Source organism: Psammomys obesus, unplaced genomic scaffold (genome assembly GCF_907164565.1).
Source record: "Psammomys obesus unplaced genomic scaffold, mPsaObe1.curated_primary_1811, whole genome shotgun sequence".
Classification (NCBI taxonomy): domain Eukaryota; kingdom Metazoa; phylum Chordata; class Mammalia; order Rodentia; family Muridae; genus Psammomys; species Psammomys obesus.
In genome coordinates, this window is record NW_026594083.1 from 3014510 (window position 1) to 3033523 (window position 19014).

At 35.8% G+C, this 19014-nt stretch overlaps 1 protein-coding gene across 9 annotated transcripts in view; it reads right to left on the reverse strand.

The window, feature by feature from the left end:
- The window catches only part of Robo2 (roundabout guidance receptor 2), a 526320-nt gene that overhangs the window by 465787 nt on the left and 41519 nt on the right, over window positions 1-19014 (reverse strand). For all 9 annotated transcript variants that reach the window (XM_055617835.1, XM_055617833.1, XM_055617832.1 and 6 more), the window contains exon 2: window positions 7527-7853. In XM_055617835.1, the coding sequence (XP_055473810.1) occupies window positions 7527-7853 (327 nt within the window). The remainder of the gene's footprint in view (window positions 1-7526; window positions 7854-19014) is intronic.

The following is a 19014-nucleotide window of genomic DNA, read 5'->3' on the forward strand; positions in this document are numbered from 1 at the left end:
TTCCTTCCTTCCTTCCTTCCTTCCTTCCTTCCTTCCTTCCTTCCTTCTTTTCTTTCTTCTTTCCTTCCTTTCTTCCTTCCTTCCTTTCTTTCTTTCTTTCTTTTTCTTTCTTTTTTTCTTTTTTTTGGCCTCCCTTAACACGTAGTAATGCAGAAGCAGTCTGTGACCACTCTTAACTCCTTGAGCAAGCCCTGCTCGGGCATTGTGTCTCCACTACATTGGATGGTGAATGCCAGTGGCTGAAAATACAGCTTTAAGAAAATGACATAAGAGGTGTGAAACCTTACTCCTAACAGCTGTGGAAAAAAAAAAACAATAAAGACTTTGAAAATGAGTTATGAGAAACATTTAATGTTCCCATTCAATATGGATAGGGCAAGAAAAAAAAAAGGAAATGGAACAGGCTAATTCAGATAAAGTGGTTTATATCAAATATGTCTTATGCTATCAGAAGAAACAAATAGGCACACATTTGGTTTTTTTAAAAAAAAAACTTTATAGAAACTTAGATGTTAGAGAACCACACACAAAAATGTAATGACTATCTTTAGAGATGGTAAGAAATACTTCTGTATCTTGGAATTGACCTCATTTCCAGATAGAAGTATGGATGACAAAAAAGATCCCTTTTTATACTTGGATGCTAAGTTAAGCTCAATTTCTAGGCCATACATGAGACTATACGCAATGTTCCATTCCCATGGCACCCACCATTCAGACTTGCTGCTTATAACTCATACTGATGATTTCACATGTTGAAATTTCCAAGATAAATGTAATCAATTATATATATATATATAATGTGTGTATGCATATATATATATATATATATATATATATAATATATATATATTCTAGATATATGGTGTGACCTCTTCTGCCATCTTGTCAACAGTAGCCTACAACAACTAAATCATCCAGTCAACTGTTGATGTCTAGAAGGGAACACTACTGAAAAGTAGGGAACTCCCAGAAGCTATTACAAGCTAGAAATTCATCCTCACTCACACAGTATGTTTACTGAAACTTTAACAAACATGCCCTCGTAACAGAAAGAAGGGTAGGCGTATCTCTTAACTAAGAAACACACATCTAGCAATGCCTTGCTATTAAAATTTCCTCAGAAAAACAAACAAACAAGAACATTTTCAGTACTAAATATGTCAATAGAATAATTAACCTAAGTCCTTTGTAACCAAATTACAAGATGTTATGAACCTCTATATAGAGAAAGAAATAGACTTACATGAATTCTCCTGGTTTATAAAGACTGACTCATTCTGAAAGGGGTGAAGCCTACTTAGAGGAATTACAGAACTTTTGTGGGGTCCTTCGGTCAAATTAGAAAGACCTATGTTGTTGGAAAATAAAATCTGTGTACAAAAGGAGAATTAGAGATGTGCTGTTCTAGAATCACATGTCTTAAAATATATGAGTTATGGCACAAAATTACCTTAGTAAGTGTTTCACTTATAAATGTACACAACATGCAAGTTTACAGAGACATATTGCCTCTACAGGAAAATGTTTCCTTGGATGGGAATTGCATGTTAATTGGCATAGGTCTTTTAAGTGTCAAAATGTTCTTGATTAGATTGTCATGTTGTTGGTGACACCTTGAAAATATATTTACATATATGCTGATATATATAACTATAATTTCATTCTTGCCATATATGGTGGCATTTGAGAGGCTGAGGTAGGGTGGCTGGGAGTATGTAATCACCCAGGAGTAAATAGCAAAACCATGTCTCATAAACAAAACAAACAAACAAAAATTCAAGGAGTTCTGCAAAGTTGAAATGTAAAATCTCTTAAATTTAAATTGCAGCCAGTCTTTATGAAAACAAACAAACAAACAAAAAAAACAAACAAAAACATTCTGCCTGGATAAACTTTGCCCAGAGCCAAAATAATATCAAGCACATGAAATGTCCATACTTGCCAACTTGAAGTAATGAAGCTAACAATTTGAAGGCACTTGAACCCTCTCAAATCAGTCCATCTAGCTATTCATACACTCAGGCTTCCTTGTACAGATACAAACATCAATGTAGTCTTAGACTTAAACAAACAAGACTATTGTGGGTGTGGAGTGCCCTACAGCTTTGCTGTCCTGGCAATCTGTGACCTATAAATAATGCAGAGCTTCTTCTTGCTCTGAATTATGCTCCTGTAGCCTGAGTCTTGATACATGCAGAACATAGGGTAAAAGGGGGGTTCTGGGGGGAGTAAATGAAGAAATAGTGAGGAAAAAGGAAACCACCTTGCCTCATGGAATTCACAGTCATTATCCAATAGAATTAAGAATCATGCATGTTCTCTTTTCTGGGCCAAAATAAAAAACTATGTTTTGAATATTTAGCTACTTTAAGTACCAAAGCACCAAGTAATTGCAAAGTTCTCTATTTTCCTTTAAAGTAAGCAATATGGAGGCAGGGAAGTTCCATGTGAACCCTGAACTTTGAACTGCCACCTCCTGACATTAAAACTGTTCAGCACCTCGTTTAATCTCTCTCCCCTGCACTAGTGGAGTGCTGAGAAAAGGAAACGGTAAAAAAATAATCTGGGGACTTCATCAATTTTTCATGAATTTTCATTTAGCCCAGCACCCCCTCTTCCCCTGGTCGATACATCAAGCTGCTGTCATATATTTACCACCCCGGGGCGACATCTGCCACCTCTGGAGGCCACCAGGCTGGCTGCATCTCAGGCAGCCGTGCTGGGTCCCTGTAAAGGCTTTGGTGTTCCTTCTGCTCTGTACACCACAGCACTTGTCGGGAACTGAAATCCTATCTGCACCTCTGTGTCTGCTGCTCCCGGGGGTCCCATTGGAAAACCACCTATTAACTTCATGAGTGCCAGGCCTCTTGCTGGTAGCCATGTGATTCTGTTTTCCTTCCATTTAAAATCACTTTCTGCCTAAACAACTGCTTCAAACTCAAGTGAGTTGAAAGGACTTTCTGAATTGCTACTAATTTGCCCTTATACACGCTTAAAAGTAAAACAACAAACACACATACACACACACACACACACACACACACACACACACACACATACACACAGCAATAGAAAACAGTAATTGGGTGATGCAACTCTCTGTGGCAATACTTGGGCCATGAATGATTTTGTTGTGAGAGAAAATACTGTATAAGACTAGGAACAGACAGTAGATTTAAAAATAAATAAATAAATAAATAAATAACTGTCAACAGAATTCTGACTTCAGTGGTATGACAGACATATTTTTTCTCTCTTTTAATATAAAAATCAAGGTGAAATAAAGGGAATCAAAGATTTCCCATATTGTTTTATCATTAAACATTTCACAATAACTGTGTACAGTAATTGTGTCTTTTCACAATGAGGGTGGAAAGAAGGTACTTTCATGTTGTGGGTGACGCTAAGAGCCACTTCCAAAACTCCCTTTTAGAAGAGCAGCCCTGCATGGTCCCACAGTCAGGAATGTCGTTGCTCCAGTTTCCTCATAAAGCAGGCAGAGCTTTCTTCTAGAAAAACAAACACTTGCTATCCCTCCACCTTTTCACCTGCTGTGTTGTCCCTCTGTTACTAGGACCTGAGGCTACATTTATTCACCAAGTGCATTATTTTAAAATGGTTACTTGCCACTACAGCATTCACTGTCACCCCGACAGCTCTTCTTCACAATACTCCCACACTGACTTTTTTTTTTTTTTTTCCGTGACCAACTATTGCTTAATATGTGCAAACAGACTCAGGATTTTCACCAGTGACAGTCTGCCTGGGCTTTTTTTTTCTCTATTTTTATTTATTTTTGTGGCTTCAAACTTTATTTGAGAATGCCTTGTTTGCTCAGTTAGAGAAGCTATTTTATAATGGAATGTGAAGTACTTTTTACCCTGATATATCAAAGCACACAGCTGAAGCTAACTCTCATTCCCAGAGCTGTCCGTTCTATGCACTACAGTGTTATGAATGGTGAGCCTGCAGACTCAGATACTGAGACACAAAAATATTTGGAAGACACGCACTGTCTTGCAAATTCCCCCTAAATTGGTATGATGTGAAGTTCTCGAGTATATGTCTAACCATTTATTTCTCTCAGTTTTCAATGCTCTTTCCAGTTTAGAAGGCAAGATCAAGTCTTTTCTGAATTATTTGACAGTTTAACTCTTCTTGAATTCATTCATCATCGATTACTATAATCACCAGTTCATTTTTATAGACTTCTTTGCACATAATAATAATAATAATAATAATAATAATAATAATAATAATAATAAAGTCTAGAGCTTGTAGTTCAGTACATACATACTTTTCCAACGTATTCTCCCCAAACAACCTTTAATAAGCTAACTGATGCTTAGCAGATAAACATGTGTTGGGGTTTGATCTGATGCTTTATTTTGATGCTAATTACTAGACCTCAAATCTGGTTACACCTATCCTTGTCATGTAAACCTGCCTAAGACATTTTACCTGATTGGTTGATAAAAGCCCTATACCTGGGCAGGGCAGAATTGGGTAGGCATGGCTAAGGGTCCTGGGCTTTTGAGTTCAAGAGAACCACAGTAAAGAGACTTTCAAGAAGAGAGGAAGAAGGAGAACTCCAAGATGGTTTAGCATGGAGAAGAAACCACATGAGCCAGGTGGAAAGACTCCAAGAATGGCATGAAAAGGCCCAGATAAATAATACAAACAAGTATCTTGGGATTGCAGATGGAAGGTAGCCCAGATTGGAATGATTAAGGTGGATGGCATTGGATAGGGCCTGGGAGATGGATGGTGAAGCAAAAGTAGAAATATCTGTCTGGTTTAAGGTAATAAGGCAATTATAAAATGTAACAGGTGTCTGTCCCTTATTGTTTGTGATAGTGGGTCAAATAATACCACCACAATAATTATAGGGCTAATGATAAGCATTATATAGTCCAACACTCATTTTTATTTACTACAACAAGCATATTCTTTAACACTTTGATTCTCTATACCAGGATGATGTCAAATTCATTTTCCACCCAAGCGATCACACAATATTAAAATCAGACCTCAAATGATGCTTCCCCTTTCTTCATGTTATTTATCTAGAAATATGTTAATATTTTTCCTGAAGTTCCCATATACTCTATTGTTTATCCCTCTGATGGGCTGTAAGTTTTCTCCATTTGATAAACTATTTAAATGTTGGTCATCTGAAGGGCATTCTTAATTCTGTGAATAGATGGAACGTTTTCTATAATCCTGTCCCTAACACATTAATAGAAGAAAAAGTGAGTGTTGCTGTATTCAGCATTTCAGTTTCATGTACTAAAATACAAAAGAAAAGAAAGAAGGTTGGGAAGCTAACAAAAAAAGAAGAGCAACAAAAAATGAATATTATTTTATTATGGGTAGCTTCAAAAGTCATGAACTCTTGACATGGCATTAGAAGAAAGAATTTTATTCACTAGCTAAACCCAGTTTGGCAGCTTTCTGATTTTTTTCCTTTTGAGATTGTAAGTAATTCAAGCATTTTTTGAAGTTTATTTGTTTCTAAATTTGAAAATGTGTCATTGTCATGTTACATGGAAATAATCATGCCTTAATTTTGTTCTTTTTTTAAGTTTTTGATTCATTTATTTATGACTTAATTAGGGGAGACACTAATTTTTCCAGATAAAATATAAATAAAATTTGCGCTTGTTTGAGAACCTATTTTAACAAACTAAAACTCATAACCAAATGTTATTACTATCCTACAAATTAATTACTGGCCAGTTTTGGTAAATGTTAATGTCAGAAGTGAAATTAGTCACAGTAAAGCTGTTCTTGGCTGCTGTGTAAAAAAATAAAATAAAATAAAAGATAGAAAGAAGAAAGCATTATGAAAAAAGTAAAACTTCTTCAGTTTTCACTTATCCAAAGTAAGTCTATTTCTTTGCAGTATCCCAGGCATGAAAAAGAATCCCCCTAAAAGGAAAAGTTATAAAAGTCAAGACCCATTCTTGAAATGCCCATTAACTCATTTTGCATACTGTGGTCATTTAGCAACAATGCACTTTCATTGTATACACAAAGGGAGGACAATGCCAGTCATAGTTACAATAAAATGATATGGAGCAATAGAAATTGGCAGTGAAATATTTCAATATGCTCAAAATGTTTCAGAAAGCTGGTATTTTTTAATGGAAAATGTAGGCAGAACCTATATGTTCTTAAAGTTGTGTTTTTATACTTCATTTCCCACTAAACTATATTTAAACACCTTTTAAAGTATTGTGTTAATCATAAAAGGAAATACTTGATATTTGCTGGAAAAATCACATGATTTGAAAAAGTTTTAAATGTTAGAATTTCAAGGTTTTTGTTCATAAAATGTGTATTTTAAGAACTTCCACTCACTTTTTATATGAGTTACATATTTATTACATCAGTTAGTTCATGATTTCTAGAATGAAATTCTAAATCAGAGAACAAGAGGCTCGGGAACAATAGAATCACCAAGACAGTTAGACAAAGAATTGTTTGATTTGATCACCAAAAGGTCTACCTAAGCACAAAGACAATGAGATATTGTTGCAAGTTTCAGCCCATTGTACATAAGCATTGTAATCTGCTGAGATACCAGATAGAACATGTTGATTTTAATTAGCAGAAGGACCTGATGTCTAAGCAGACATACACCTTCTCTACAAGTGAGCAGCTACTGTCATGCTACTTACAGTTCCCTGCAGATAAACCATTTTCTTAAAACAAGTTACCAGTAAAATGTATTGTAGCTCTTAAAACACAAACTCAAATCCTCAGACAAAGCAAACTATCATACACCATCCATGAAACCAATGGAGTCTACATTTAAATAAAAGGCAGACACTAAAAATCTTTATTTTTATTGTAGGCAGGGATGCCAAATAAATATATTAAAAAGTGCAAAGACGAGAGAACTTTCTTATCTATTTTGACTGTCAACACTGACTAGAAATCAGAAACTGACACAGCATAGTTATCTCTTCTTATATAAGGTCAACAATAAAAAATAAAATTCTCATTCTAGTTGATGGTGTAGTCTACCTTCTCCATATGCTTTTCTGAATTTGATGTATAAGAAAGGGGAGATACCATGACGTAAAGAGTAAGACAATGTATTACTTCAAAAGTTACATATAAATGCATACCTTCATATATACGTATATATGTAAGTAATGGAAACAGGTGCAATATAGAATTTTTTATTTGTTTCATGACATTATAAGTGAAGTTTTGATTTTAACATAAGCAACACTGAAACTCAATTATGTATCTCATCAGTAGTTTAAAATTTGAATAATAGTAGCATCATATATTACCTGTTGCTTCAATATAGTAGCACAGACTTTATACTAGTTTAAGTAAATAAAACTGTGCAGCCCCTATACTGACAGTATATTTCCTCAGAAAAGCAATGGCTGTGTATCGTTTCAGTTGTTTTGCTCAATAGTTTCTAAGCTTCAGTGAGGAACAACCAAGTTTACTAAGGTGAAGCAGAGTGAGTGTGCACACGAGGCCCGTAAGGGTTTACTTACATGCCACTTCCAGAGATGCATTCCGACTCACTGCTTCACCAAGATAGTTCCTTGCAACGCAAACGTAGCTCCCTTCATCCGGTTTACTTCTGCGCCCATGCACAATTCGCAAAAAGAATAAGGATCCGCTGGGCAGAAGCATCCTGTGGGACCTGGGATCATCCTTGTCTGTCTCCACCCTCTCAGCATCCTTGTACCATTCGATAGTGGGAGTGGGTCGGCCCTCTGCTTTACAGTTCAGGGTGGTGGGCTCTCCCTTGGAGACGATGACATCAGAAGGGTGTTCAACAATCCGGGGGGGGAAGTCTTCTTGGCGAAGGCGAGATCCTACAAAACATGATGCAATGAAGACAAGCTCAGCAACTTTCTTATCTGTAATGTATGTTTCATTTAGATTCATACTCATAGGGTTAAACATTTTCAAAGGTTTAACAGGTACTGCTGTTTTATATACATTTTATTGTGTTGTTTTTTTTAAACATCTCTAAATCACCCAGCTTCTTTTTGTAATAATGAGGCCATGCAACAGTAAATTAACGTTAATCTTACTCGTCAAACTTAACATGTTCCATAAGATGGCAAGTAAGAGTAAAGAACAAGGTATCCCTGCCCCGAGCATCCCAGGAGAAATCAACATGTTGAAATGAGGACTGAGGTGAATAGGACAGACTGATTTCTTGTTCTGTCAATATTTACAGTTTAGTGGGAGAGCAAACCATGTGGACAAGCCCAACATTGGGAGCAAAGCACAGAGAAACCAGACAGTGTACATAACACATTTTTCAGTCAGAGAGGTACAGGACGTGGCTAGTAAAGTTTCAAGGTAGTCTGAGATGTGTGACTTTAATTCTCCATGCAGACAGAATTTGAGGTGCAGTAAAATGACCATCTGTGCAAAAGTCAGTCAGTCAGTCAGTCAGTCAAAAAATAAATAAATAAACAAAAAAACAAATAAATAGATAGATAGATAGATAGATAGATAAATGATAAAAACCTTAATAAATAGTGTTATAGTAGAAAAATTAAAAAAAATCTATTTTGTATCTCAATGCAAATACAGATAGAATTTGGTAGGATAAATTTGATAGGCTCTGGTTTTATCTGAATGTGATCTGTCCTCCAAGCAGAGATGTGTCGAAATAATGGTCTCCAAGGTGTTAAAACTATGATATTGGTGACCTGTAAGATATGTGATCTACCAAGGAATAGTTAGGTGACTCTGAGTATCATCCTGGGAAGAGTCTGTTGCTGTTCTTACAGTCTGAGCCAAGTTTTGCAAAGGTGAATTGTTCTATCATGAATGGTGTGGCCTCTGAATGTCTCTAGGTACCTCTCTTGCTTTTTGATCTATATTCACCAATCATTATGCCACTGACTTTTCTGTGATGAGGGCAGTATGCCCTCCCTCAGGGCCGTGAGTTGGTCCTATGAAACCACGATCTAAAACATCCAGATGTTGAGCGGTAGCAACAGTAAATATTCTAACAACGCACCAATTATAGTCTTTCGGTGAGATAAAAATTGAACCATTAAATAACTGATGATGTATGAGATCTAGTCATATTTAAGATCACAATTGTATGTTCTACGTTGGATAGTTTTGGGTATTTTTTTGCAGACTTATTTGATTATTTATCTATCTGCCTGTGCTTGCCATGGATCTAGAGTTGCAGTCAGTTGTGATCCAGCCAACATGGGCATTGGGAAACAAGCTCCTGTCTTCTGGTAGAACAGCCAGTGATCTTAGTGGATGTCTACATGCTTTTGACTTTCAATCACTGTTTTAGATACCGTACTACTGTATTGCAGAGGACATCTTCCAGATGAACTAAAAGGCTATTCTAAAAACAACAGCCACTCAGAGAAAGTAATCCTAGTGACCTATAGTGGAGCATCTTATATTTTGCTAATACAACTTGTGGTGCTATCACCTAAGTTTGCCTATTTCTGATCTGTAAAAAGAGGCAATGTGTGTCACTGTAATTCTAATCCACTTTTAAGTCAATTAAAATACATATTTTAATTTAATAAACAGAATTTAATTTGGTCATGAGTTTACCTTCAGAAGAGAATATATGAATATATATATATTCAAGAGAATATGAATATATATATATATATATATATTAATGGTTGCAAACTACCAGTTTCATTTCATCAGATCCAACAAAACTGTTTATTACAAGCACTGGGTGCCTCCAGCAAAAATTGCAGGGCAGAATTTTAAAGCTGATTTAATAACTGTGGTGTGTTTAGACAGAGAGCCACAATCTCTATAACAGCAATGTGGGGTATACATCATACATACTGTGCCCTGAAAGTAGTAATGTGTTACAGAACCTTTTCCTCATTTATAATTTTAGACATTACATGCAATTATCAGGCCTGCAACAGTTAACTAGAGCAGAGAATAAAATGAGAAATTTCTCATCATTCAGACAAAAATAGATTAAAAGGAAGATATATAGAAGTAATTAATAAAGCTAAAACCTAAATTTTAAGGTGTATTTGAAAGTGTGAGGATTCCATATGAGTGCCCTTAAATTATGGCAGTACAAATTTACAGCTCTATGAGAGAGCCGATAAATAAATCTCAAGTAACTCCATGTATTATTTTAATTGTATATAAAAACTGCGTGTTTGTGGGTGAGTGAGTATAGTGTAGTGATAGTTATGGTGTGTGATATATTTTCCATTACATTTTCAGAGAAGTCCGGCCCTTAAAATTATGAAAAATTTTAAGTTCACTAGGATTGAAAAGGACCGTGCATGTAGATAACCTAGAACTCCTGCACAGATGTAGCCCATGGCAGCTCTGTATCCAAGTGGGATCCCACCTAACGGGAACAGGGGCTGTCTCTGACATGAACTCAGTGGCTGGTTCTTTGATCTCCTCCCTCTGAGGGGGGAGAAACCTTAACAGGGCACAGAGAAAGACAATTCAGGCAGTCCTGATGAGACCTGATAGACAAGGGTCAGATGGAAGGAGAGGACCTCCCCTATCAGTGGACTTGGAGAGAGGCATGGGAGGGAGGGCAGGATTGGGAGGGAATGAGGGAAGGGCCTTCAGCTGGGATACAAAGTGAATAAACTGTATTAATAAATAAAGAAAATAAAAAAATAAAAAGTGTCTCAGTTAGGTGACAAGACAAGCATAGGTTGAGATGTCCACAGACCTCAGCAGGAATGACACACTGCTCTGTCTATAGGGAGAGGAGTGCTTATCACACAGAAGGCTACAAAATAGTGGAATGTACAGAGTTTTAACATATTTTGTGGCCCTAAGTATAAAAGATAGAACATAAAGATGTTGTGATCATAGAAACCAGATGTGACTGCAGACTTAAAATGTGTAAATATGCATTGCTAACAAGCTTTTTCCTGAGATATGCCCATATCAAATAATAATGGATTCAGTTTTGTGTAGAAAGAAAATGGCTATGTGCTGTGATGCAAAAAAAAAAACATTCACCAAAGCTCATTGACAGACTCTGCCCAACAATATTTGTTTATTTTTCATTTCTGTATCCATTTGAGATGCCTATGTTGGTATTGGCCCACAACTTCTTTTCTCCAGATTTCAAACAAACTACCTTGATTTTAAGGCAGTGCTAGTAATACACACATAACGTGAAATATGCAGCCCTGCCTGTTGACCAGATAGGGGAGCAAATAGAACAACAGCTACAGAATTCAGAGTGCCCTTGTAGCTGACAGCAAATCTATTATCTTTACATTTCTCAATCATTAATTGAGAAGTCACATCATAATTAAAATGTTGTATTAAATTCACCTTAGCTATCATGAAAGAAAAACTGGGGCTCCCAAAGATGATATCCAAATGAGGAAAGTCAGCTGTGGGATTGTCCTATGACTTCCCAATAACTGATTGTAGGGAAAGAAAGGAAACTCAAGATCTGTCACCTATAATATACCAGACATCCTTGAATATCAACAGAAGATAGCTTGTACACGGTATTTAGAGTATTTAAAAAATATCTTCTAGACTTGACCTCAATAAAATAATTACCTAAATGCCACTACCCATAATTAAATTTTTAAACACCTGCCTTGGTTTTCAAGGTGACTCATCAGACCCCTCCAGAGTGCCCTTGAATGTGGAAGGTTTCATAAATATGTATGCCATCTATTAAATGAGCACAAACCAATCTCTGTATTTTCCAGTTTCGGTACATGTACCAACACGCAAGCTTTGGGAGGCTTCATTTCTTTTATTTAACTGTGTGTGCACACACATGTAAGCGTACGCACACGCATTGCATGTTTGTGTGCAGACGGATGTGGGTGCTCATGTGCATGTTCACATGTCTTTGTGTGTGCTCGTGGGGCAGAAGTTATGTAGGCACTATTCTTTATCTTCCCTTCTCCTTGTCTTTGAGACAGACTCTCTCAAGAGCCCGACGTTTCTGAATTTGTCCAGGTTTTCTGGCAGGCAGGTGAGTGCCCATGATAGTTCTGAAAGTCAAAACCCTCTGGTTTCTTTGGAGAAGGGTAGCAGGGGACAGGTAGAAGAAACTCCAATACTGAGTTCCCAAGCAGACAACACCATGCATTTAGACTAAGCTATATCCAAGCATCCCGCAGTCACATCAAGAGATGTGCTCCTGTCCACTATCCAGGGGACCCCAATTTACATAATGAATAATTCCCGCTCCTCAGAGGCTTTCTCATGGTTTTTTTTTTTTTTGAAATTATTACTCCCCTGAATTTGAGTGCTTTGTTAGTTCTTTAAATGTTGTGCAAGTGAAATATAATTCATAACCCATGCATCCTATTACATTTTGCTATATTGGGTCAGTAACGACTCAAGAGCTATGCAACTTTTGTTCTCAGGAGTGATGCAAGTCGCATGATAAAATAAGGACAACCAAGCATCCTGAAGCATGCTTCTTGTTTTCACTTCAAGGGTTTCTAAGTAAAATGCCCTTGCCTTGCTCTTCAATAGAAAGGTAGCATTTCCTGGAACATAGCTTTAGTTTTCATTCTCAAAACAAACCACTAATAAAACCTCCACAGGTCAAGCAATGCCTTCCAAAATATCCTGAGGTTTTCCGATAGGAACTCCATTACAAATTAGAAGCAGAGGGTGAAGTTTTTTTCCCTAGAGCAAAATTTTCAGAGTGTCTATTTTTTTCTGTCTTAAAATATATGTATTTGCTCATCCAAGTTTGTGGTAATCATGTTTGTTCAAGCAAAGTAGTCTCCCATAAGCAATCATTTTAGTAAAATTAATACAGGAAGGTGACTATAGTTATGGCAGTGCTTAAGTGAATAGGTGAATACTGTGACATTATTTCCATCCGAGTTTGATGACTATAATAACATGATATGGTTTAGTGAAGATTTCCTGACAGTAAAATAAGAGATGTTATTTCAGAAATGAAAGATAAAAGATATTTTTCAGCTACTACTAATGTGATTGTTTATCTCATTTGTGTGGTGTAAATCAAATATGAACATTTCATTTGTGTTTTTCCATAGCATAGCCTAAAAGAAACAGATAGATGATAGATTACAGATAGATAATTAGATGATAGAAAGATGGTTGATAGATGCCTAGAGAGATGGATTATAGACTAAAGCCTAGTTGGTCATTAGTATACTAAGTATTCAGTGTAAACCATTACAAATATTCTTTTCAGGTCCAGCCCAACAAATATTGAAAAAATTGACAAGAGTTTCTCTTGCTGAGAAGAATTTTTACATTATTGCTTTATTGTTTGATACATTTAGCTCCAGCCATTGATAGCTTTATATTCTGCCATCAAAATAAAGCCAATTCAACATTTTTCTCAGTGAAAGAAAAGTGACCCTTTGCCACGTTGATCAATGAATTGAAATAATTAGCAACAGGATGAAAATCATGATTCACTCTGTTATATCAATCCTTGCAACTTTTAGTTATTTTATTTCAGGAAGACTAAACCACAGTGTGCTTCTCATACTGGAGAAGAAAGGATAAAAAGATGGTGTTATTCTGAAATAGACTGTAATATGGCATTAATCAAAGGTGGGCTTAATCTAGAAGCAATGTCAAGTTAGAGATACGGAAATATTACTTTTTAAGTATGGTATTTCACAAGCAGTCTCCAAATTAACAAATTTTATAGAAAATGAATAGGCAATTAAAAAACACAATTTTTATGATTATTTTTATCAACTAGGTGGGTAACTTTTAATTGTCAAAACTATCCAGTTTCATAATATGGTACCAACAGGTCCCTATTACTTAGTTTCCTGGAATATGGAAGTCGTAGCTACTAAAGATAAATTTGATCAAATCCTTACTCTATGATGGAGAACAATACAACTGAGAACAACAGTATCCCAACCCTGCCCACTCTGAGATTCCAGGGAGACTTTCTCTCATGTATTCCCTCACTTTCTTAGGTCTTTTGAGAGTATAAAACCTCAATTTGCCAGACACTAACTTCTAGTTCTGTGTGTTGTTGCCTTAGCTTTGAGTTGTGGGGGATGGCAGGTGAGTTCCAGCGATGTGCCATGCTGTGACCCACCAGCACAGGGTAGGCATTCACATGCCGCATTGCCCAGCATTTTACTCGAGAGCTGAGGCTCTGCATTCAGGACATCATGTTGTGAGGCAAGCACTTTCCCAGCAAAGCCATCTTCCACGGCCTCTGAATTATCTGATAATAATTTTAGGCTAAGAAAACCTGGCAACATATGGCTGTATCTCTTACGAGCAATTATTTCATTCATGATTTAAAAAGTAAAGGAAATAAATGTTTGCAAATTTTTCTTCTTTGGTCACAGTGAACGGAAGAAAATTAAGATTCATAGTAATGTTTCCCTGAATTTATTAATTATACTTCAGTTCTCATTGTTAAAAGAAATTGCTGGGTATATTAAAACTCTCAATACATTCTCTACTTCTGTCTCCTCTGTCTTTTCCTCTTCAGTGTCTTCACTAAGTGAGTTTTATTCACTTATGTGAATATTATATATATTTTTTTGCCTGAATATATTGAAGACATTCAACTTGCTCAAGCAGGTAGCCCTCGTGACAGGTAAAAAACATCCCTTCCAGCTGAAGCACAGCTCTCTGTGTAACTCACAATCCGTATCTTTAGGTGATTGAATACAAGAGCAGACATATGGGAATTTATAGATTACTTATATATCATTAAAGATAAACCTTTATGTATGTGTTAGAATATATATATATATATATATATATATATATATATATATATATATTCTAATATATCCATCCAGTCAAATCTCACATCAATTTGCTCCATCTTAATGTTGGGAGACATTCTTTAAAGAGAGATTTGCCACCAAATCAGAGGTCTTCATGGTTTAGACAGACCTGCCTTATTGTGAAAAAAGTGATCCCTATTTCTGGAAAGATATCTTTGATATTTAGTTTCTTATCATATTTATAATACTGTGTCATGGGTTAAAATTGCATTGGCTTTAGAAAATACAACAAAATGAAACAGTATCAAACACATTGAATTTTATAATAACGTGTAGCTTTCTAAAAACTAGTGACATCAATTTAATGGCCATGAAAAACTCTAAATGGACTGGTCACATCCGGGCCTTCTATTTTACACTAAAAGTCATATATTCTGAAAATTCTTGTTCGTGACTTTAATCTCAATGACCATAAGTACAAAAAAGACCTGAGTTAGTCTCTAAAAGTTGCCATCCCCTTCATCACTAACATTGTAACACGTTATATGTTTTAAAATATTCAGCTTTTATAAATTTGCTTACAACACTAAACAGATTTTCTAGCTTGATTTTTTTATCATAAAGCCAAAATGAAAATTGAGAATCCTTGTTTACATTGGATACAAATTCCTTTCTGTGTATAGTTAATGTGGCAATTATAAATAACAGAAATATTATTATAGTCCAGACAGTTCTGTGAAAGAAGAATGGCTAAATTATAAATAAAATGATAATAATAATTATCATAAGACAAATGTGTTAGATTCTTTAGCTTCATGAGATGAGCATGCATGTAGAAACTGACTAGGGGTGGGAGGGATGGCTCCATGGTGAAGTGCTTGCAGTGCCCGTGTGAGGCCCAGAAGCCATGTAAGGCTAAACCTGGCAGCACATGTGTATAAGCCCAAAAGTCTTCCAGGGAGCTGAGTGTTAGAGACTGGAGATGCCCAACCTGCTAGCCTGGCATAGCCAGTGGCATACTGCCAACAGCAACAACAAACTGTCTCAAGCATGGTAGATGGCGAGAATCATCACTGAGTCCGGTTCTCTTACCATACATTAACTAAAAGTCATTCTTAGTGGCACACTTCATACATACATAGCATATCCTTGAAATGCCCACACCTTCCAAGCTCAGCAGGTTAATCCACTGAAGCCACATGCTCTCCACAGTTCTAAATATGAACTTATCATGTTTCCCATCAATATTTACCTGAATCAGTCAAGTAAATGTATAATTCATTATAAATTATATAATTAAACTCATAATTCATTAATCAGTCAGGTAAATTTAGAATATTCATTTCAGTGGATATAAAAAAATAAAATTTTGATTTAAAAAACATATCAAATCTGTAGAAAGCATCCATTACAGTTCACAGCAAAGGCCATGCAGAATTTCAGTAGGAAGTATTATTATCTAGTCGTGATAAAAAACTTATTTTTGTTGTGTTCATTCACTTGTAAAAATAATAATGCATAGTAACTTTGGACATTTCTCTAAAGCATTTTATAAAAAAAATATCTCTAGCAATGAAAATGACATTTCATGAACATCTGTAAAAACCACTACTCAGTTAATCCTTAAACACTGTCTATGTCTTGGTAGATTTTGTATCAGAAGTTTAGTGAGGATTAGGGGACATCAAACCAAATTTTCTCACTGCTCACTAACATGATTCAAGGGCATGAAAGGAAGAATAATAACATAATCCTATCTCACTTTACTAAGAGTTTCAATGGATTGACAAAATGAAATTATACTCTTCCCCCTCCAAAACCCACTATTTTTTTTTTCTTGAAATGTTTAAGTTATAACTGTACAGAATTGTATACTTTAAAAATAAAGCTGCCCTTCGTGAAATAAATGATCCACCTCAGGGACCAACATAGTGATGTCAGTGGATGAGGTGTTCTGTAGACTAGAGGGAGTGGCTGCATTAAATCAAGCTTTTCTTTTCTTTTTTTTTTTTAATCAAGCTTTTCTTTACATTGTATAGTGGCATGTTTGCCTTCTTTGCTGAAGCCTGTACCTTGGGAGGAAAGGAGCCCTGTACAGCTTGTATTATCACATTGTCTTTGCTTGTCAGGCTCAGAGTGAATGGATCTCACAGCCGACCAACTTGAATGGAGGCTATGATAGCATCATATTTCTGCAGCATACAAACCTAAGTTCACATTATTTCATACAGAAGTAAAAGGAAAATGTTCACTATACTAAAGGCACACACATATATATATATATATAATATATATATATATATATATATATATATTTATATGAAGTAGATGTGCTAAAACAACTTCAAAGGTTTTCACATGCTTATGATCCTACAGGAAAACTTGAAGTTCAATTTTCTTTACTTTTGTGTCATTCAATACATTAAAATAATAAATAAGTACATTTTGAATCAAGCATCTTTAAGAAAAAAATATTTTTCCACGGCTTTATTTGCTAAACCACAATCATTCTGAAAAGCCACCAATAGCTAGGCCATGTGAATGGCTGTTTAAGCTTAGTCTAAAAACTAGATTTATAATAGTAGATAAGGAATATGAGTTACCTTAATGGTCAGGGCACATTTCATCTGGGGATCTACTTTCGTCTTAGTTTTTACTAATAATGATACCTCCTGAAAGCTTTTAAAGTGAGCGGTTTAACAGAACTTTAAATTTCCTTCCCAGAGATGTCTTCTGTTTCAGAAGAAAATGACTAGCAGATAACATCACTGTTGCCACAGAAATCCTGAGTGTTGTTTTCAGTGAAAAGATTCAGTGAGAAATTTAAAAAAAAAAAAAAAGGCTATTTTTCTACTGAATGGAGAAAAGCATCAAGTAAGAGTGCTGTAAAAGTCTTCAAATGATCTTTCTCTGCTGAGTTATGTGCTATGAAACTTTAAGAGGACCACTTCTTTGGATCTCTCAAAAACATGCGCCATTTTCAGGAAAGTTGTGGAGAAAAATTGTGTTATTTTCCACTCATTCCATTTGCTGTGAAACTTTTATCAAATGAGGGATAATGTGAAATTGATCATCCTAGGTTTAGTCAAGTTCTTACCACGTGGCATAGAATGAACATCATTTAGACACTTAAAATGCAGCTCTTCCTTCTTACAAAGCAAATGGAGTAGAACTCAGACACTTGTTCTTGGCCAGTCTGGAAGGAGAGAAGAGGCTCACAGGCAAGGGAATAAAACAACATATAGCTGAAGTGCTGTGAAAGGCAAGGGAGACACAGCTTAGAATAGTGTATGGTTTAAAAATACAAGTGTTTCCTTCACAGTCTTGGATCCTGTGCATTGGATTCTGAACAGTGGACTTTTATAAAAGAGCAGCAAATGAAGAAACGTAAAGAAAATGGAAGTGTAGAAACTTAAGGATACAATGAGGATCCATTAATAATTCCTGTGGTTCTTTTACCAAGAAGACAGCAAAAACTTTGTGTGTTTACCTGTCTTATTATTTTCTTATAAATTTCCAACATAAATGGAACAAATCTTGGAATTGTATGTAAATTACTGAACTAAACTGATACAGAGTATTGTAAATTTGGACTAAGTTAATGGCTCCCCAGGTAATGTAACTTAATCCTCTGATTCTCTCCTCAGAACTTCCCACGGAGCTCATTCTGTCTCATTGTGTCAGTTATTATCCCTATGACAACAGCCTCAAATCTCTGGGATCTCCAGCTAAGGGAAGCTGTCGGCTTTTCTTAGGATCTCACCTGCAGGCTCAGTGATCACTTCAGATTCTATTTCTCAAATGAATTGCCTATCTCTTGTCCTTGTCTCAATCTCCATCCTCCTCTCATTCCTGCTGTCATCTCCAGCTTTCTCCAAGTTCCTAAATAGCCAACATCCCAGTGGTGGGATTAAGATCTATGGCACTCTTATCCACTTTGACATAGATCACCATGAAATTTTCCTTTTTCACAAGATGTACACTTGTGCCTCATTCCCACTTTCACCACCTCTCTTAAAACTCAGTTCCATGATATCATGACCCAAGTTTTCTGATTTAAATGTCTTCTCTTCTTCCAATTTTTCTTAAATTCTGCAAAAAATACATAAGAATTTCAGAATATCTAGGTAAATGTTATCTTTATTGAAGTTCACTGAATTCTTCCACATCCCTGGTGAGTAGAAATCCATTTATCCTGCCATCTGACTTACAAATTGGACATTTCTAAATCCAGTTTACACAGTCAGGATTAAGCAAATTGCTCCAAGGGTCTTACTATGAAGTGCAAACTCTGAACCTCAAT